Source organism: Eutrigla gurnardus (assembly GCF_963514095.1).
Source record: "Eutrigla gurnardus genome assembly, chromosome: 19".
Taxonomy (NCBI): domain Eukaryota; kingdom Metazoa; phylum Chordata; class Actinopteri; order Perciformes; family Triglidae; genus Eutrigla; species Eutrigla gurnardus.
The window spans coordinates 16,759,849-16,781,211 of NC_139930.1; the positions used below are offsets into that span (position 1 = coordinate 16,759,849).

General features: G+C 44.5%; 1 protein-coding gene across 5 annotated transcripts; it reads right to left on the bottom strand.

Moving 5' to 3' along the window:
- Nucleotides 1-1,186: 1,186 nt before the first annotated feature.
- On the bottom strand, nucleotides 1,187-19,390 carry LOC311029634 (ceramide transfer protein-like). 5 transcript variants are annotated; one of them, XM_084034864.1, is made up of 19 exons: nucleotides 18,839-19,390; nucleotides 16,782-16,916; nucleotides 10,412-10,528; nucleotides 10,232-10,297; nucleotides 7,789-7,896; nucleotides 7,532-7,670; nucleotides 6,498-6,581; nucleotides 5,889-6,046; nucleotides 5,479-5,571; nucleotides 5,310-5,396; nucleotides 5,147-5,239; nucleotides 4,937-5,005; nucleotides 4,048-4,143; nucleotides 3,844-3,976; nucleotides 3,691-3,761; nucleotides 3,458-3,586; nucleotides 3,255-3,384; nucleotides 2,612-2,746; nucleotides 1,187-2,532 (listed from the first exon to the last, which is right to left on the bottom strand). In XM_084034864.1, exons 1-18 carry the CDS (start codon nucleotides 18,947-18,949, stop codon nucleotides 2,619-2,621), a joined length of 1,947 nt encoding a protein of 648 aa, XP_083890990.1. In that variant the 5' UTR covers nucleotides 18,950-19,390; the 3' UTR covers nucleotides 1,187-2,532; nucleotides 2,612-2,618. The 5 variants fall into 5 exon arrangements, with proteins under 5 accessions (XP_083890990.1, XP_083890991.1, XP_083890992.1 ...); XM_084034865.1 differs by lacking the exon at nucleotides 18,839-19,390 and adding an exon at nucleotides 17,242-17,374; XM_084034866.1 differs by lacking the exon at nucleotides 10,232-10,297.
- Between the last annotated feature and the right edge of the window lie 1,973 nt (nucleotides 19,391-21,363).

Genomic DNA, 21,363 nt, shown 5'->3' on the forward strand with positions numbered 1-21,363 from the left:
CCGGGGGGCGCATTGATCTAAAAGGTGCATAGTTACCTCCAAGGTGATGGGAGGCAGGTGTGTGTGTGTGTTTTTGACCGCGTTAACGTGTCGGCGTGCTTTGCTCGGCTGCTCGCTGAAAGGACGCTTCTGATTGATTATTGGTTTCATTCTGATTGATTATTGGTATTGATGTTAAATAAACGGATAATCCGTTCGCTCCTCGGTGGTTTATTTAATCCGATTCAAATCAGAACAATTAAGTGAAAAACGGGCTTCTTTGGAACTCCCCGGGATCGATGATCACGAGATCCAACAGCTGATCGATTGGACATCGATGGATTTCTGTGCTTGGCTGTGGATTACATTGGACAATGTTTTATTATTACGACGGGGACCCGCTAAGGACCAGGGACCAGGACCAGGGACCCCATAGACCAGGGCCACACTCCCCCTCACACTGCCGGATGGACAGGTAGGTGTAGCGAGTGTGTATCAATAAGAGCTGTGTGGTGATCGATCTGTGAAAGGTATTTGTGTGTATCGATGATGGATTCTGATATCGGGGCACAGAATCCAGTTCTCTTGTTACGGGGCCCGCCGCGGCTCACACGCAGTGCACTCTGGGTAACACAGTGTTGAGCCATGATATGATGGCCTGTTGTTATTATACACATGCAGTTCCTGGGTTGTACACGGGGGGGCGCATTGATCTGAGGAGTGCATGTAGGTAACCTCCGAGGTGATGGAGGGGTGTGTGTGTGTTTTGACCCTCAGTGCTTATTTAATCTGGTTATAAGTCATTACAGTGGCTTTTTAAACAACAGTTTTTAACACATACTATGTATTTTTTAAATAAATACCATAATTGACATTTATTTGACCAACTGTACCATCACTTCCTTGACATACGACACTAACATACAGTACTGTGACTTTTTAATGAAATGCTGTATTTCAGACCATATGGACATATTTTGGTTACTTTTGTACGTAAAAATAATAATCGTCTAGTATGACATGAAGACATCACAGGGTCATATTTAATAAAAGGCTTATGATGTGACCTTACATACAGTGGAGACGTGTTCGAGATAGAATATTACATTTGAAGCTATTAGTTCAAAAAGATTGTACTATTTTTTTATTTTTTAAAATGTAAAGATATTTCTGTGACATGAAGAAATGGCTCCAAAAAGTGCAAAAGTAGCGGATGAACTTATTTATTTCACTTTTCAAACAGGGCAGAAATGCGATGCTTTGACAGTACATGTTGTAAGTTGATCCCACAGCATTAATACAAACAAATTATTTACAAAGAAAACGTGCTAATGACATTCTCTAGAACTAGAAATGTCTTCAGGTGAAACGGCGTTTGTCTCTTCGTCCTGCTACAAATCAAAGCTCTCCTCACACTCAACGTATCTCAGGTGTCGATGCTTTTATTTTGAAATGCTTTGTCTGGAAAGTTAAGGACATGAAACTCAAATTCTCTTGAGGAGGTTTTGTGATGGTTCCAGATTTATTTTGTCTGTTAAACTCTGTTAAACGTAACCGGATGAACAAATAGAACTTAAAGAGATTTAATAAACTCTGGACTTTAAATCCACGAACCAAAGACTTGACAGAAATAATGGAGCTGCAAAGCTTCTCTTGGAATCATACTAGAATTCGTACAACCCAAAGTCTGGTGTAATCGTGGGGTAAATATGGTTGCATTTCTGTTTTTAACGGACTCACGAGGCACTTCACTAGTGATGTCACTCCGTCTGAAACTCGACTCTAAGGCATCTGGGCTCAAACTATCCGAGCTGCACAGAAATGTTAGCGACGCAATTTACATTAAACATTCAAAACACGTGCGATGACACTACGTGTGTTTTTTACACGGATATGAAGCAAAACAAAGTGCACCAACTCTGTTTTTGTACATTAAATATATATACTGAGGAATAACCCGTCTACTCGCCCCTCCGTCAGCAACAACGTCTTCATGAGAGGGGGCGGAGCCAAAGAGGTCAAGTCTTCTATCATAGGGGTCATGACTCGATGACGGCCCTCTGGACTTTTTAATCCATCAGTGATGTTTTACTAGCAAAAAACGTTAGCAGCTTAAAAATAAAGCTGGGAATTTACTATGAAAACCAAAATGTTGCTAAATCGCATGAATAAAATATTCAGTCTATAAGCAAAGATCTGGCTGTTTCTCTTTTTGTACAAACATACATTTATATATTAATCTATCTGTAAGAAAAAAGAGCAGTGAAGATGGCATCAGCTGGGGCATGGGGGGTGGCGGCGCCCCCTGCTGGGCGCATTCCTCCCAGGAGCACAGCGGTCCACACCTACCATATTTGAATTCAAAAACTGAACAATGAAGAGATTTCACTGCCAGGTTTGAAGAACGGAGTCGTTGACAAGGAGTTGTAAAGGTTGCGTCGCGGTGTTTGAATGCGGCCACCAGAGGGCGTCGTGACGAGCCTTTCACAGGAACTAACTGGAGAGAGGACCACATTGAGGGTCTGGTGATCCAGTCTGTCCTCAGGTCTGGACCTGGAGGATGCAGAAGAAGAACATTCAGGACCGGATGGTTGATGAGAACCATGAAACCGGATCAGGAGAGTCCCGTTACCTCGGCCTCAGAATAAGATGGGCTTGCCAGCCGTTTTCTCCTGGACGTAAGACGTGAAGCGCTTGAGGAACTTGGGGTACTCCCTCTTGGCCACGGCCCGGAGCACGGAGGCCGGAGCCCAGCCACCCGGGTTCACTGTAGACCAGCAGAGACCAGGTTTACTCAGGACGGCTCTCATGTGTCCCATAGGATCACACCAGAAAGAGTATAGTACGTCATAAAATGTTATCATGTATTATGCTGTTAAAAATATATAAAAATGAATATATTATGTCATAAAATGAGTCATAGCATCGTGTCATGAAAAAGTAAACTGTTTCAGCATAGTAAATAATACAAATGTTATCCTATATTATGCCATTAAAAAATAATTTATTCACGTAAATATTATCATTTTTTAATGACATAACATTTTTATTATACGTCCTAAAAATGTTGCTGTATGAAAAAGTAATTAAAAAAATGAAAAAGTTTCATAAAAATATATAGAATGTCCCAAATATTTGAGTATTATTGTAGTTTCTCGTACTAAACTCAACATCCAATAATATCAACTTTGAAGAGGAATAAAAATGGGATGTCAGGCCAACGAGGACATGGTGAATAAGTTCCAGCCTGTCTGGACATCGTGATGTTTACGCACCGTTGGCCACGTAGGTGATTTTACACAGGATGTTGTCTCTGCTGATCTCCTTGTCGCCCTCTGGTGGGCTGACCAGGGTCTGACAGATCATGCCGATGTTGATCTTAGCTCGGACACACCTGCTGGAGGGCTGTGGAACAACGGGAAGGTTATCACTCAGAATGACCCCGGCGTCTGGAAGCTGAGCGGCGTTGACCTCTCACCTGGGCGTCGTCGTGGTCCACGGAGAAGTTGCAGACCAGCCAGGTGTCGGGGTCGTTCTCGTCCAGCGCCACGATCTTCCTCATGGCCGACAGGTACAGCACGTCCCTCTGAGACGCAGGCCACACCCGCTGCAACGCATCATCATCATCATCATCAATACCGTCATCATCACCCCATCCTCCTCATCCATCCAACCCTCCGGCTCCCCCTGGTGGCCGTGGTGGTGTCTCACCTTGTGTGTCTGATAGACGATGGCGGCGTTGTCCGACAGCGTCTCCACCACGTTGAAGTTTTCAATCGTAGCTGCAAGAAGATGAGAGCGGTGTTAAAGTGTTTCTGGACCAGCGGAGGTCGTGAAAGCAGCGGTGGAGGTCACATGACTCACTCTCCCAGTCGTTGCGGTACGTCGTGTCCCAGAAGTAGTTGCAGACCTCGTGACCTGTGACCCCCTTCACTGAGTGGGTGGCCTTCAGAGGGTCCAGCACGATCCCGTTCTCCTCCACCTCCCTCCGGTAGACCTGCACCAGGGAGACTCAGTTAACTCCACCCTCAGGATCCTGACCCAGAACCCTCCTCCTCCTCCTCGTACCTTCATCTCTCCCTCCTCTACAACCAGCTGCCAGTTGGCATCTCCACCAACGTCCTGCAGTGAGTAGGTCATGTGATTCTGCACCATCTCCTCCACCTGGGACAAAAGGCGGGGAGGTTAGATCACATGATCAGACACAATTAGCTTTAGTGGTCAAAACTTCTAATCACAATCACACAAAACTACATATTTGAACAAGAATGTTTCACAACAGACCTGGGAGCAACTTCTGTAAATATTAACAATAATATTATGAGTATTATTTCATGCAGATATATCGGGAGTGGGGATGGATGATGTAAGACAGAACACAGATAATTGATATTCACCGAGATAAATGTCTTTTATCAGGATCATGGTGAATAAAAAAAGCTGTCTAGATCAGTGCCGTAATAAGGAAGTGAAAAACACAATATCGCAAAAAAATATTTAAAAAATTGTATTTATTGAATTTTTTTCTATTTGTTATTTATAATCTTCATACAAAAAAGTGATGCAATAAAAATGATTTCACGACAGAATGTGAGTTAAAGTGATTCCAGTATGTTTGAAGCCTAAACTTGATGATTATCAGGACGATGCAGGATTTTATATATAATTAATAAGACAATAAACACAGAATAAATGAAGCGTGGTGAATTAACTCAGTGTTAGTTTCAGGATCTTAAATATTGTGACTTGAAAAGTCAAATCATAATTAATGTCTTTATTTATGATCATCTTGTGTAAGATTATTTTTACTTTAAGGGAAATATTTAAGTGATTCCAGTGTGATTTTGATGATTACTGGGGATAATATATATATATATATATATATATAATATGGTCCCAGTGTTGAACCTGCAGACGTGTCAGTCTAGAATCAGAGTGGGCGGAGCCTAGCCGTTACCTCGGTGCTGAATCTGTGGGCAGTGGGAGGGGCCGAGGCTATGGGAGGAGTGGAGGACTGACTACGAGGCTACAGGGTCGATGAGAATCAGGATGGAGGACAAAAAAAGAAATGAAAGAGAGGAAGTTAGACAAATGGAGGTGAGAAGAGACAATGAGGGAATGTGAAGAGGAGTGAAGATGAAGGAGCCTTCCAGAGGGTAAAGACTACCTTGTCGGCGAATCTGTGTGAGCCGCTGGTGGAGTAGATGTCTCCGGGGGGAACCGGGCTGGATCTCTGGATCCTGGTCTTCTCCGTGTGAGACTGGACCAGAGAATCACATCTAAATACGTCTATCCAACATGGCCGTACGTCCTGAACGTAGTTTACTCACCTGTTCTTCTATCTTGTCCTGTCGGTCGAGAGCAGCTTCAACGGCGTCGAAGAACTCGTCCTCGTTAATGAGGCTGTTTGGACCTTCCTGTGGTTTAACGGGGAGAGGGAACGTTGACTCGTAACGCTCCTACACAAACATCCGTGCTGCGTCGTGGTTCACACCTCACCTCGTAGTCCGGACCTCCGAAGTGAGACTTCTTCTTCAGGTCGTTGAGGGCCGATTTGTAGCCCTCCTCTATTCTCCGCCGCTTCTCCATCTCCTGCACACACACATGCAGATCAGAACTAACAAACAAAGCAAAAACATAACGTATACGATACGTACTTTTATGATAAATACGATAATCGTATCACGATCATCAGCTCAGGAAAATGCTATGTGCTAATGCTAATACAGGTTTTTGGTTTTCATGCATAAATGAATGAGCCGATCATGAGAAGGCGTGGATGAAGTGCCATCTGGTGGCGACACCCTGCCAGTGAACGGGCAGTGAAGGTGTCTGGGAGGGATCCAGGTGATCACTAGAGATCTGCTGTAGACGAACACAGAACAAGCTTCTCCCACATGGACACTCACCTTGTCCAGCCTCTTCTGCCAGCTGTCTTCCCTCTTCACCATGAGCTCGATGCAGTGGGACAGAGTGGCCAGGATCCCGGCGGTGGTGGCCTTGAATGTGATCGCCTCGCCCTTAAAGTCTATGCCATTGATTCCCCTGGGATTCAAGGCCTGGAACACTGCACAAAAGAAGAGCATGGGACTCAAACAACATGCTTCTCGTGACTGACACACACACACACACACACACACACACACACACACACACACACACACACACACACACACACACACACACACACACACACACACACCTAGGCACATGAATTCTGAATATTGTGTATTATTTTCATCCCAGTTCAGATTAGATATTATATTTACACTGGGGTCCAACGAGACGACATTTTTCTTTCTATCGTTTCTGAATAGAAAAATAGAAAAAACCCCATGCTATAAACTTTAATGTAAAACAGTATGAAAAAAAGTTGAGTTGTAATAACACAGAATAATCCTTTAATCCCCCCCATATCTTTAAGCCTAAATCTGTGTAAAGAGCACCAAAACACCACATTGAAAAGAGGGAACAATTAAAATACACCCTTATCATATAAATACTCTGCGTTTACTGACGTTTTTCTTTGCTGCCGTTGTTGTTGTGCAGAAACTCTCCGTCGGGCCGGGTGTTGGGGAAGTCATCTTCATCATCCTCCACGACTGGGAGAAAAAAAACACAGAATAAACACACAATAAACCCAGAAAGAAGCTCGTTGCTTCTTCCTGCCGGGTTAACGGCTGATTTTCAGCCTCCAACTACAGCAGAGAGCAGCACCGGACCGAACTCTGCTGGACACCGTGACAATGGTCTGGTTTCATCCGCAGAACGGAGGGGGGGAACAAAAGCAGGGCTTCATCCAGGCTTCGTACAATAACGGCTGTCTGAGTCACACACACACACACACACACACACACACACACACACACACACACACACACACACACACACACACACACACACACACACACACACACACACACACACACACACACACAGTCACACGTTTGCAAACTAAATATTTTGTTTGGACATGGACAGAAACAATCAATCAATATGCTCACACGTTCTCTATACTAACTATTATTATGTATTATTGTTTTAAAAAAAAAAAAAAATTTAATGATAAAGAATAAAGAAACTAAAAACATACATTTAAATATATGTATGACAGAGGATATGTATTATGGAGAAAGTAAATAAGTGTATACTTCTTCCCACAAAAATGTAATTCATGTATCTCTGTGTTTCTAATTCTAACACGTTTGAAATTAAAAATCTAAATTTAAAAATCTAGAAATGTATTTTCTCAATTTGTCGATTCATTGCTTTGTTTGATAACGTGTAGTGGAAATCTTCTTTAGGATTTCTTGCTGTTTTCAGGTTTTATCCAAACTAAGAAAAGCATCACATTTGAGAAGCCTGAACCAGCAAATGTTCATTTTTAGCTGAATAATTGTTCCTTCATCTTTAATCGATTTAACTAATCCTGTCAGCAACAAAATAGACCCGGGATGTTATTGGAAAAGTGGTATTTTCAAAATAAAATCTTCACTTTTCCTCCAACAAATAGAAAGGCATCTAAAGGCGTGTAGGTGTCGGTGAGTCTTACTTCTATCTCTCTCCAGCTCATCCTTGGACTCGGCATCTGAACAGCTGTCAAAGTATTTCTGCAGCGTGTCCACCTGCCTGCACAGAATATCTCTGAAGGTCTCCATCTCCGCCAGCTTCTCTCTCAGGCTGTGACCCTTCTACAGGAAGTAAAAGAAGAGCGGTTAGGCCTTCCACCGACTGAACTGAACCTGGAATAGCTGGTGTATGTTTGCCATGATTCCTCGGCCAGAGTAAACACTGAGCCGAGGAGCTGACCTTGAAGGAGGACGTGGAGGTGGCGGAGAAGCCGCTGGTGGCCGACGTGAGCGACAGCATGGAGCCGTGTCTCCGCAGACTGGACTCTGATCCATATCCAGAATCAGCCTGGGAACAAAGCCACGATAGAGATCACCAAGTACCCTTCATAACATACATTATTATTATTAAAAAATCCATACCATGCATAACAAAAAGAGTATAATTCAGCCACTGTGAGCCGTTTCTAACCTATTCTGGTCTTTTACTCATCACATCAATATTTAATTGAAACATATGCTCTCTTCTAAGTATTTTGAATTATCAGTTGACAGTAATAATTTGCACTACAATCTTATATGTAAACAGCTTTTCAAAAAGCCTTCATAATATCCTTTTATGTTGGGATGAAACGTTTCGGCCTCAACAGCAGCGCAGTGTGACAGAATCGGTCACCATGGCAACGCGACTGAAACATCAGCTGACTTCCAGTAAAAACCCCGGCTGGGTCTCCTCTTACATAACAGCCCCTCCAAATAGACCGGAGCCCCGACCATGACTAGGAAAGGTCCAATGACAGGGACCAGAGAGGCAGTTCCAGCTTTCAGCCACCAGAGGGCGTGAAACGTCAAGCACGTGAGTGAGGGTTTAAAAGCCTGGGGTAACTGTCGGTCAACAGCCAGGAGTGACTCTGCTGTGAGTTTGCATGGATTTCAGAGCTCTCCCCTTTAGCCTACATGCTGCTGTAGACCGACTCCCTCAGCCAGACGGACTTCTGCTTCATCATACAGAAAATATTTAATTTAAATAACATTAAAAATCTGAACTTTACGCTAATACTAGTAACTGTAAGAGTAAGTCAAATGTATTCATAAAGTCCATCTATAAACAGTTCACACTGACTAAAGTGCCATACATAGTGCATTAATAAAGTAAAAAATGAAACATAAAATAAAGATGTTAAATTAAGTGAGAGTGTTTATGTTTCTGGTGCATTTAGACAACAGGAGACATTAAGCCTGGTGCGGATTAAAAATATAATAAAATAAAAATCTGAGCAGAAACGGACAAAACAAAACCATAAAACTACCATAAAACGATGGGGTACATTGGTGGAATTTATGTCACATGACCATCATGCCGAGCTCGGCTGCCTCTAACGGAGAGCGTCTCCTAGAAACGAGTGTTTGCATTGAGATGTTTCTGTGTCGGCGGAGGTGTGTGTTGTGTCTCCATGGAGACGCCGGCTGCTGCTGTTGCTGCTGACTGCTGTTGAGTAATGTTTGACAAAAGGGGAAGCGGGGTCTTCTGGGTAGGAGAGTTTTCAGCGGTGAGTCATCGTGGGTGGGATGGTGTGAGTCACGGTGGTTCCCCGGTGCTGGGACGAGGGAGGAGGGCATGGGGGGACGATTGCTTCACTCTCAACATTTCAAACAAACAAATCTGTCTTAAAAACAAGTTTGTTTGATCTGTTGCAATCATTTCGTCTCGGGCTAAGGATGAATAATAAATTCATGTCACGCAGGATTCTACGGCGGCCTATCAGGGCCACTGGAGAGAGCAATAACAGCCGCACATTTGTGAGTTAATACATTTGCGAGTTTATTCCGATGCTAACGACCAGCATCTATGCTAGCTAACGTCCCATGAATGTAGGTTTTTGTTTGTAATGAATCATCCCAACGTGTGACATCACCTCGTTAGCCTCGTTAAGGTCCTTAGGGTGATGATGTTGATGCTTATTGTTGCTTTTATTCATATGAGGACAAACTCTCATCTTATGGGTGTTTATTGATCGGGGCGGTTGGGCTAAGATGTTAGCAGTAGCTTCCACTTGTTGTCATAGCAACGGCCAAGCAGCTTGTTTATATCGGCCAATAAACATCATCACCCTAAGGATCTTAACGAGGTGTTGTCACACGTTGGGATGATTCAGTAGAAACATGAACGTACATTCATGGGACAAAGACGCTTCTTTCCTCTGAATATTGCCCCCCTCTCTTTTTTTCCCTACAGTTGCCCTGATACGCCGTCGTAGGATCTTTTAATCAACAATGCAAAACATTTGGCGGTTGCTTGGTTGAACTGGAACCTTCTTTTCAGCTGCAGGAAGATGCAGCTGGAGAAAAGGACCAGACTTTCTGAGATGCAAAGATGTGTACAAAAGCAGGATTGTTGCTCAACGTGGAAGTGTTGTTGGTTGTGTGTTTCGTAACCCTTTCAGAGTTACGGGTGTGTTTAACTGATCCTGAGCCAGCTGATAGTCCAAGGTTGAGATACGTTTCAGCTAAACGTGCCCTTTGTTAAAAGCCTTTTCATGAGTCATGCAGCGATAGTGAATCATCGACACTTCACACACACACCACACATGCTTGTGCACCGACTGAATGACACACACTTGCTGCTCCACAGCACTCTGCTTAAGACGAGTGAAGCTAGTCGGTCCTACAGACAACAAACGCACCAGTGGTGGAGGGATGAATACTGTTCCCTGGATGCCTCCCCTCTCTCTCCTCCCCTCTCTGATACTCTGATAGAAACACACACACACACACACATTCAGAAATCCAACCTTATTACTTATTTGTTGTGTAAATGTGAGGTGGTTTTGGTTTGTGGTCCACGTTGTGAGAAGGTGACTTACCCTGTGCAGCTCGATGGAGTCGATCCACTGGTGTCGGTGCTCCGGGTCCTGAGCTCTCAGGTACCACACACTGTCGTTCACACTGATGTCCAGCCGGCACTCGTCGAACTCGTGAGGCTGGAGACGGGACGGAGGACACACTTCAGTCAGCTTGCATTGAAAACACATACAGGGCTCCTGCACCTTCTCCAAAGGCAGATTCAAGCACTTTCCAAGCATTTCCAGGTGCATTTCCATGCTTTTCCAGCCCCTTCCAGCTGTGGTAAACTCCATATTTGTATCAATCCAATTATTGTTATTGTCCTCTAAACAACCAACATGATGTTTGGAGACAGCTTTTTACAGAAGGTCCACAAATGAAAGGAAAACTAATTCCACTAACAGATCCACAGAAATATAATCACCAACTATTTTCATCATCTGTTCATCATCAAAAGTCACTTTTCATGCAGAAATGTCACAAAATGCTGTTTTCAGTCCCTCAAATATAGAGATCTTCTTTTCTCTGTTCTATCATAGATGTCATCACATAGAACACACATTTCAAGCACTTCATTCTAAATCCAAGCACTTTTCAAACCTTAGAACACCACACTAAAACTCAAGTGTTTTCAAGGATTTCCTGCACCCGTATGAACGCTGCATGTGCTGATATGAGCAGAGAGGATGAGATGCTGGAGGGCTTCATGCTTCATATCTGTGATAAGAAACATAAATCTTGTTTCCACTCAGGAGGAGCAGAGACAGATATATGTGAGCTGTTAAAATGACTCTGAAATAGAAAGCTTCTTATCTCTCTCATTTCTAACCACTAGAAAGACAGCGATCAGATTCACAGTGGTGGGAGGAGAGGTTTCAGTGTGTGGGCTGGTATCTATACATCTCTCAGACAGAAGACAAGTTGCAGATAACTGACCTGGATGGAGCATACATGTTATTGGTAATAGTCGGTGTGTTGTGAGCGCTGTGAAGCTGCTGTGCAGACATGGTCATGTTTGGAGGGATTGGTGGTATTTATCAAGTGTGTGAGGCCGTTAGGCGAGGTGTGATGACAGTGAAAGAACAGACTGATGTATGGAGTGAGAGTCTGGATGAAAAGGACAAAGAACTGGAAAAGACTGAGTGAGCAGTTTAAACTGTAAGCAAGAGAGAAAAACACATTCCTGAGTTCACCACAGCAAAACAAACCCATCTGGGATCCCGGTCGTGTTTTCATCTGCTATGGAGGGCCGAGAATGTTCACTGATAAACGCCAAATCCATATGGAATTATACTTTATTTATTAATCTCTCGTCTACCAACTCTAGTATCCTATAAAACAGAGGCCTTCAATGTTTTCAGGCCAAGGACCCCCAAGGTCTATAGAGACCCGGTGGAGGGACCCCCAAGGCCTATAGAGACCCGGTGAAGGGACCTCCAAGGCCTACAGAGACCTGGTGGAGGGACCCCCAAGGCCTATAGAGACCCGGTGGAGGGACCCCCTATTACATATCATATAATGTTCCCTATTAAACAATAATAATGTGTAGTGCAGCCTATAGTTCCATGTATAACAGTACTTTGTAATGATGGATGGATACAATGCTAACACATTAAAATAATAATTGTTGACAGATTCATATTTTAATTCTATTTCTATTCCTCAACATAATATTAAACAAACAGGAAGATTTATATTTGCTTAATAAAGGTTGAATTCAGGTGGATTTGTGGACATATTAAATCCCCCTGCAGTAACTCTGCAGACCCACTAGGGTTCCCGGACCCCCAGTTGAAGATCTCTGCTATAAAAGGTTATTCACTGAAACAAGCTTTAATAAAGCATCAGTGCAAGCTTCAAATCTAAAATCTACCCAGACACAGAAATAGACCAAACCTCGACTGAAGACTGGATTACTTCAGCGGGTTGGCAGAGGAATAATCGGCGTCTGTAAAGGAGGTTTCATTGGACGAGTGTGACTTGGCCACGTTGCCGACACCTGGACGGCACCGAGGGCCAAGACCAGGCGCTCCGTGTCAGCAATGCACCGGCTGCATGCTCGACGCTCGCCAAACCAGATGCTCATTTGAAAGTCAGCAGTGGCGTGAGCATGTGAGATCAACAGCCAGAGACCGATGAGGAGAGGAAGTGTTGCATCCATATCCCTCCCTTTGTTACAAAAAAGGAGGACAAAAGATCAGCAGGCAACGACAACAGCCTCCTTCCCTCTTCAAGCCCCCGATTACACTCACTGGTTTCTAAACCGCTGGAACAGCTGGATTCTAGCGACGTGGCAGAATCGTGCGAGAATCACAGATAACATAGAGATCTGGCTTCCTGGCTGCATCTCACACGGGTCCAGGAAGCCAAAAGCACAGACCAATCAGCACGGAGCCAATCGTTTTGATCGTTTGGAAACAGAAAACCTGAAAATTAAAGTCCAAAGCCACTAAAACCACCAGCTCATACCTGAATAAATTTAAATAAACGTAAACAAAAAGATGTTTTCTGCAGATTATCTTCAGAATATATAATGTGTGAAAAGTAAAAAGTATATCTTTGTATGATTGTGTGACATTAGAGAGGAGTGTGTGGTTGGTGGGAAAGTGAGGAAGTGGTTTTCTCTTGATTAGCTCTGGACCCGGGGGGTCATGGGTAAACTGGGTGGTAAACTGGGTGGTAAACTGGGTGGAATGAAAGCCTGCACTGGGTCAGAGGTTACTGGGGTCCGAGGCTAGAGGAAACAACAATCCATCACATGATGAAGGTCATTTTATCACACGATGACATGACATGCTGACATTGATCTGGGCCGGTGTGAAAGGCAAGCAGATACCGGTGTTTGGTTTGTGTGTACTTGTGTGTGTAGATTGGTTAATGAACAACTTGGGGGGGATGTAGACCTGTGCTATGTGAAGAGCTGGACCATTTCTGTTGCCCAGTGCATGCTGGGATACTTTAGCCAGACAAGCAGAGGCATAAAGGGATGGATGGATATTTAAGAAAGCACTCTGGATCGCCTTTAGAGAAACAGAGGCAGCAGCAAAACAAACTTAAACACCTGAAAAAAAACTAAAAATGTCAAATTAATTTCCATTTAAGTGCATTTTTGATATTTTCACCATTTTATCTTGCCGTCAGAACAGAAACTGAAAGTTATCTATGCTATCTTCAAAGCCAGCATTCTCCATTAACAAAAACAATATACGTTTATTTTACAGTTCAGTTCTCCTTCAGAAAATATTCACATTATAACATACACTGTAGGCATGGGACGATATGAAAAACATCAAAATGTGTGATATTATCCCCATAATCAAAACATTTATAGTTATTAGGTCACACGGTGTCCGTAAGACAGATGTGAGACTTGCCCACACAACAGAGCAGTTTCTCCTTTGTTAATCTGGGGGGCTTGTGTGGTCGTCGTGGTTACTTCCTCCCTTTCTGTGCAGCCCAGCAGCAGCTTGAGCTGGGATTATATCCCCACACTCAGATCAGTGTCGAGGAGTCTAGGGACTCTTACTTGTGTCTGTTTGTTTGGGATGGTGTCCAACTGTATGGTCTTAACAGGGTTCATGATGAGGACAGGACCGTGTAGAAAGTAACACCGACGCCAAAATCACAATGATGACCCCAAACAGCTTATTCTCTGCAAATAAAAGCTTCAAAACAACTCTGTTCTCTCCCTTCCAACCCATTTTGAGCTGGTCTGGCCTGTCACAGTCTCCACACCTGAATGGGTGGGAGATCACCTTAAAAAATTAATAATAAATAAGCTTGTGATTCCCAATACAAAAACAAACAAACGTAGGAACATTAATGAATCCAGAAACCCTACAAACCGGATCTCATTACTCATTTGTGCAAATTTAAAGATGATCATTCTCATCTGGACACAAAAACGGGATCCCTATAGCCGCAGGGCAGGAAACACTGACTCATCCAAGTGGTCAGAGTGAACTATAAGGAAAGGGAAGGTTAAATAAACACCCACAGAATGTAGAGGAAGTTGCATGCTGTGAGGAAGAGTCTCATTTCCTGGCCGAAGACATTTGCTTTACCACTACAAGCCTGACGTCAGTCTCAGCGGTCCGTTTGACCTCCGTGTGACCTTAAAGGTGTGTCTTTATCTCTTTTGTGAGAGGCATGGAGAGGGAAAAGGCCAAATCGTTCCACCCAGCGCTAACGCCTTGAATAATTCAACAAATATCCAGCACCAAGCTGCTACAAATGCAGTGTGCCCTGCTCAGCTATTCCAGGGAGGGAGGGGGCGCTTGTTAACTGACATCTAAGAACATAGACTCTATAGTCCATAATGTCCAAGTCGACACAGCGTTGGTGGGTCTCCTTATTGCCATTTAATGAACAGAAGAGCAACAAGCTGCAGGAGTCTGGTTCAGCCCGTCCCAATCTTGGGTTTTTATTCTGTGTCAATACGCTGGTTTGGGAAATGTCTCTGAGCTCTGGTGTTTTTGCAATGAGGAAATAACCCGTTATATTACAGGCCCCACCAAGTTTCTCAACGTTAGTGTCCCAACTAAAGTCTGTGAATGACTCATAGCACAACTTAAACCACAGCCTTCCATCTGAGCGGAATACATACATGCATACCAGAGCTGCAACAACAAGCCCACTCATCCACTCATCGATAGGCTAAATTTAACTGGAACAATTGTGGTTTTAATAACTGTTTTGCTGGTTGGAGCTTCTCAATGTGAGAATTGAATGCTTCTGTGCCATTTTAAACTCTGATCCGAGTTCCCAGTATACATAACAGGTCTTTATGTGTGAGAACATACTAACGCGTGGTGCAACTGTGTCTGAGAGTTAACGCCAGAGCTGTGAGGGGAAATGACGACGGAGGGAAATCAAAATGGGAAATGCTGACCAGAGTCTGTTCAAAAAGGCAGCGGTTCTAACTCTGGGTATTTACGGCCCACACGTTTAAGGCATATTTCCACTGGAATGAGAAATGACTACAGTAGAGCACCGCATGGAGGTTAATATTTACACAAGCTGGGAATGGATGAAGCTGAACAAATACAGTTAGTGGCCGTTAGTGGGAACAGTGACTGATTCATTTTTCCTTGTTGCCGTTTGGTGAGAGACTCAGACGGAGCTCCAGTCAATGACTGACGGGAGTCCCAGAGAAACAAACGTCCAGCGTTAAACACTCCATTGATTTCTTTCTGTGCTTAAAGGAGTGCGTCAGAGCTGGTTTGAGTCTCTGAGACGGGACATTAGTCCGACGATGGGAGTCTCTGCTGATCAGTAAACTACTGCTGTATCATGTCTATCCCACGCAGGGAGACAGCACTACCGGTCCCATGACGAAGCTCCCGGTAAAGCATTGCCACATCGCATGTTGTTCTTGGAAACTGGAATAGTCACCTGACAGCCTATCCACCCTCAAGCAGAACGTGGGAATAATCAGGAGTTTCTCTCTAGAAAACAGGCGATCACCTGCAGTTGAAGAACGAGTTTGAGAAACTCAATCGAAACAAGAAAATCCTCTTCTGATTGGAATTGTCAACAGGGAGTCAAGACTTAGGCCTGCGCACGGATCCAGGAAGGGTATTTCCTTCATGAAGTGAATAGAAACACATGCCCAACATCTGAGTCGCATCGAATATGTCATAAACTCAAAACTATGTGAGAGAGGGAGGAAGAGAGGGAGGAGGAGGGGGAGAAGAACGCCCATGAAAGTAGAAACAGAATCCGCTCTTTGCTCTCTAGATTCCTCCTTGCAGGACGTGCTCCTCATGTGATCAGCTCATGCCATCCGTGTTGTCTTGGACGGGACGTTACAGCATTAGGAAAAGGCGTGGCTTTGCGTTAATAACATGAAAATTTCAAAAGAAGTTGGGCAGGTAAAACGGAAGCAGCGAGGTAAAGACAGCAGAACAACAACTCCCGAGTTGTTCACTCGTTCCTATTCCATTCATAAGCATTAGTCGTGGTGGAAAACACAGTCTAACAAATATATCCGTGGGGTTTTCACAAGCATGTACCAACCAAAACGCCTGAACGTCTGGCTGTTTGGTCTTTTTATCTGAATGGAAACTCACACTAGAGCAACAGAAGAATCACCTGAAGCTGTTAGGGGGACAAACAAGAGGAGTGTGTGTGTGTATTTGTGCGTGCTACATTTGCAATTTAAATAAGCATCCTCAGAGTATCCTCTCTGAACAGCGGTGGACGTGGGTCAGTTTGAATCGTTGGTGGATTACTAACGAAGCCGATGGTTCGCTCTTTGCAGATGTTTACGGTTCATTCTTGTAAGACTTTAGAAAGTGATACTGCACAAAACGGGCCGCAATCAAGAACACAGAACTCCCCACAGAAAGGAAGTGCTGCTTTGTGGTAAATAAACTCAGTAGTACTCACAGTAATGAGGGCTTTGCTGAGGCAGAGGGAACCCCGGCAGCCGTACTCCGTCTCATCCTGAGACTTGTAGTAGCTCAGCGTGTTGTTTTTCAGGACCACCCAGCGGTCCTGCCATCCATGGATGTAGTTGGTCCACTGTAAAACAAAGCACTTCCATTACTCTTTAGTATGATGAGGGACAAGGGAAAAATCACCTCTACAATGTGGATATTAGTGCAATAATATTACTATTGCTGTGGTTCCTTGTATGCCGATTCAAATGTAATTGCATGGGTTTGGGGCAATGGATATGGAATCCAGTGTTGTTGCACCTCTGACAGCTGTGTTACAACAGTCCATTACAACAAAAGCACAAATTACAGAGTTGAATCAACAAGGATTTATTCAAAGTGCTGCTGGATTCACGGATTGTAACATCGGAGAGTAGTTTGTTAGCATTAATTACAACCATAAAACATACGTGTTTGTTTGCAGGTCTGGGAGAGCCTGAGTTAGTACACGTGAAGGATTTCATGGACACATTAATCCCCACCATGACGTGAACAGGGCTGAGTATGATTGAAGAGGTGAGCCATTCTGGATGCAGATCTGCTTAATCTCCCAATATGCTTGGTTAGCGGGTCAGCGTGTGCAATCTGTTTAGAGACGACCAGCGTACAGAGACATTAATACCACTCGCCCAGCAGCTTAACTAATTAAAACCGTGGTCCATTGGGCAAAAACAAAATCTCGCACAAGCAGAAAGCATATGGCCAAATAGGTTAGCGAGACTTTGTCTGGCGGGAGAATTAACGGCCTTGTTTACCGAAGAAAAACGGAACAGATCAACAATAGTTCGCAGTGTTATTTACAAAGTCAGTTACTCAGGCAAGCAAGCGGCTTTACAAGCAGCATCCAGGAAAGCGTCTCCCTGCACCTCACACACTATTGTCAAATCAATATTTACAGTATCTCCGGACGTTTGCCCACAACACCGTGAGCTGTAGCCACTTTGTTATCATAGTCGATGTGATGGAGGAATATGCAAGAGGCCATAACCTTTCCATTTATTAATCACAAGATCAGCACAAAGACGGTTTACAGGGTTCTAAAGCTTCTCCAAAGTCACATACAAGCACTTTTCAAGCATTTCCAGGTGCATTTCCATGCTTTTCCAGCACCTTCCAGCTGTGGTAAACTCCATATTTGTATCAATCCAATGGTCAGTATTCAGTCTACTTATTATGTCACTCGTTCATCACATTAAATGAGATGTTATTGTCCTCTAAACAACCAACATGTTTGGAGACAGCTTTTTACAGAAGGACCACAAATGAAAGGAAAACTAATTCCACTAACAGATCCACAGAAATATAATCACCAACTATTTTCATCATCTGTTCATCATCAAAAGTCATTTTTCATGCAGAAATGACAGAAAATGCTGTTTTCAGTCCCTCAGATATGGAGATCTTATTTTCTCTGTTCTATCATAGATGTCATCACATAGAACACACATTTCAAGACCTTTACTCTAAATACAAGCACTCTTTTCTTCTTTTTTTTAATAGGGAAGCACTTAACACCTGCACTATGTACAGTAGCATACAGCATTAGTGCAAACCATGCAACTGTGACCACAAATACTAGGTTTAAAAGTAATACACAAGGATATGCAGTGTAGAAATAGTGTATAAACGTGTATCTCAATTCACTATACAAAGTGAATGCATATGTCTATATTTTTGTGTAGGGTGTTCTATGTACTTTACTTGCACTGCTTGCGTGTATACCTATAGAGTATTTGTATTTGAATGTGTACTGTATTTTGTTGTATCGACTTGTTTCCTCTCCGGTCTAATATTCCTGAGCAGCCAAGTGGAAATGTTGACGGATGGCAAATTTATTCTGGATAAAAAATAGACCCTCATATGACCTCATATCCGATACCTGGAGAGAACCTACCTGCGTTGTGCCCAAGCTAACTAACGCATACCCCCATAAATAAATACACAAATAAACAAAAACATAAATAGATACATAAATAAATAGCCTACATAAACACGAAGGGGCCTTACCTTACTGAGGACCCCGCTCAGGTCGACGATGCCGACCAGCTGGCCGGACTCGTCCCGGGGCTCCGCGTCCTCCTCGGACCCGGAGGAGTTCCAGCTCTGGTTGTCTGACATCTCATCAACCAGAACCCGCTGAAGGTAAACTCGGCTCAGGTGAGAGTTGTGTTTGTTCGGGGGAGTGACGACGGTTCACCGAGTCATGCCGTGTTGTTATAGACGCGCTATTACACCGGTAGCTAACGTTAGCTAGCTCGTAGGGTCGGTTAGCGTAACAGACGCGTACGTCCAGGTGAACGAGCCTCGGTGACGTTCCGGCGTACGTCGACCCCCCCTCCCGCGACGTAGAAGAAGAAGTGCGGCAAAAGGATGAAATGCGGATAAAAAATGTCGCTCCGGTAATCCGGTAACTCAGAGAGACGCCGTTGCCGGGGAGGCGGCGGGGGAAACGGCGGGGGTTCCGCAGTGAAGTCCGTTGACAGCCGCTCCGTTCAGCGCCATGTTCAACTGACGGCCGGAGCTTCTCCTCCTCCTCCTTCTTCTCCTCCTCCGTGTGTGTGTGTGTGTGTGTGTGTGTGTGTGTGTGCGTGTGCGTGCGTGCGTGTTAGTGAGAGAGAGAGTGAGCGCGAGCCGTCAGCAGCAGCGCGCGCGTGTTCCAACTTGTGTGCTGCGTAGGGGCGCTGGCTCTGCTGACGTCACCAGATCCACTCCTTATTCGGAAAGCAGGCTCCTCCCCCTCGCCGTTTGTGGAACTGGAAATAGGGCAGAGGAGGGGGGAGGAGAGGGAGGGGGAGCAGGGGGGAGGAGGGGGAGCAGGGGAGGAGGGGGGAGGAGGAGATTAGAGCAGTAGTACGACAACGTGATGCTCCACTTTAATGAAAGGGCAACTATTAAAGCTAATTAGCTTTAGCATAGTTGAATGCTGGGATTTGATTGAGTTACCTTTTATGAAAGGAAGTGTGGAATCTTGACTAAAAACATAAAAAAGTATGAATATAATGCAAGTTAAAAACATGTACAAAAGATGTATTTTTGAAACGTAGAGAAATGAGGAACCGTAATCAGGTGAACTGCAGGAATACTCAAACTTTGATGTACTTTTTACATTGTATTTCCATTTATTATGCAAATTAATTTGAGATAATTGGGTGAAAAATAATAGTAGAAACCTGAACCTGCAAGATATTTAACATACCGGTATTAAAAAGTGACATAACACATTCATTCATAAGGATTGCTCCCTTTCTCCCTCTCTCCCATGACATAAGCCTGTACTCGGCCTGTACTGAGACCCAGGAGTCATGTGACCCCCCCGGTTTACAGGACTTACAGGAGTGCTTTCAGCCATGTCATGGGTCTTGTGAGCGTGATGTGGTCCGATGAAATCATGAGATCTGAAACCACAAGAGACCACAAGACTTCTATTAGCTGCACAGTCCGACTCCTCTCTCTCCATTAACAGGAAGTGTGTGTGTGTGTGTGTGTGTGTGTGTGTGTGTGTGTGTGCAATATTCAGAGAAAAATGATTTTAATGAATCATCAACGTGTGACAATGCCTCGTTAACCTCGTTAAGGTCCTTAGGGTGATGATGTTGATAGTTATTGTTGCTTTTATTCATATGAGGACAATCTGTCATCTTATGGTGATTATTGATCGGGGGGGCGGGGGGGGGGGGGGTTGGGCTAAGATGCTAGCGGTAGCTTCCACTTGTTGCCATAGCAACGGCAAACAACCGGTCTTCAAGGCACCAAGCAACAGTGGCCCTGTGTGTGGAACGTTCCGGTTGCAGGGTGAGGATAACTGTAAACCTGTCGCTCCACTGGGATCACATCCAAACAGCTGATTCAATCACACCAACCCCCACTTACTGGACCTGGACTCATCTGGAGGACCGGGACTATTACATCACATCCTCTTTGGAGCTGCATGTTCCACACAGGTCAGCAGGGGGAGGGGGGGGGGGTCATGTGCTCTTCCTCACAGACCTTTAAGAAAGAGCCTCAATAACGAGTTCATAGAGGGACAAACACATTTATAAGAAGAAGGCTAATTTAGCAGCTGTGACCGTGGATATGACTGTGGAGAGGGGGGAGGGAGTGAGGGAGGGAGGGAGGGAGTGAATGAGTGAGTGAGGGAGGGAGGGAGGGAGGGAGTGAATGAGTGAGGGAGCGAGTGAGGGGTGAGGGGGGGAGGGAGGGAGGGAGGGAGTGAGTGAGTGAAGGAGGGAGTGAGTGAGTGAGTGAGGGGGTGAGTGAGTGAGGGAGGGACGGAGGGAGGGAGGGAGTGAGTGAGTGAGTGAGTGAGTGAGGGAGGGAGTGAGTGAGGGAGGGAGTGAATGAGTGAGGGAGCGAGTGAGTGAGTGAGTGAGTGAGTGAGTGAAGGAGGGAGTGAGTGAGTGAGTGAGTGAGGGGGTGAGTGAGTGAGGGAGGGAGGGAGTGAATGAGTGAGGGAGGGAGTGAGTGAGTGAGTGAGTGAGTGAGTGAAGGAGGGAGTGAGTGAGTGAGTGAGGGGGTGAGTGAGTGAGGGAGGG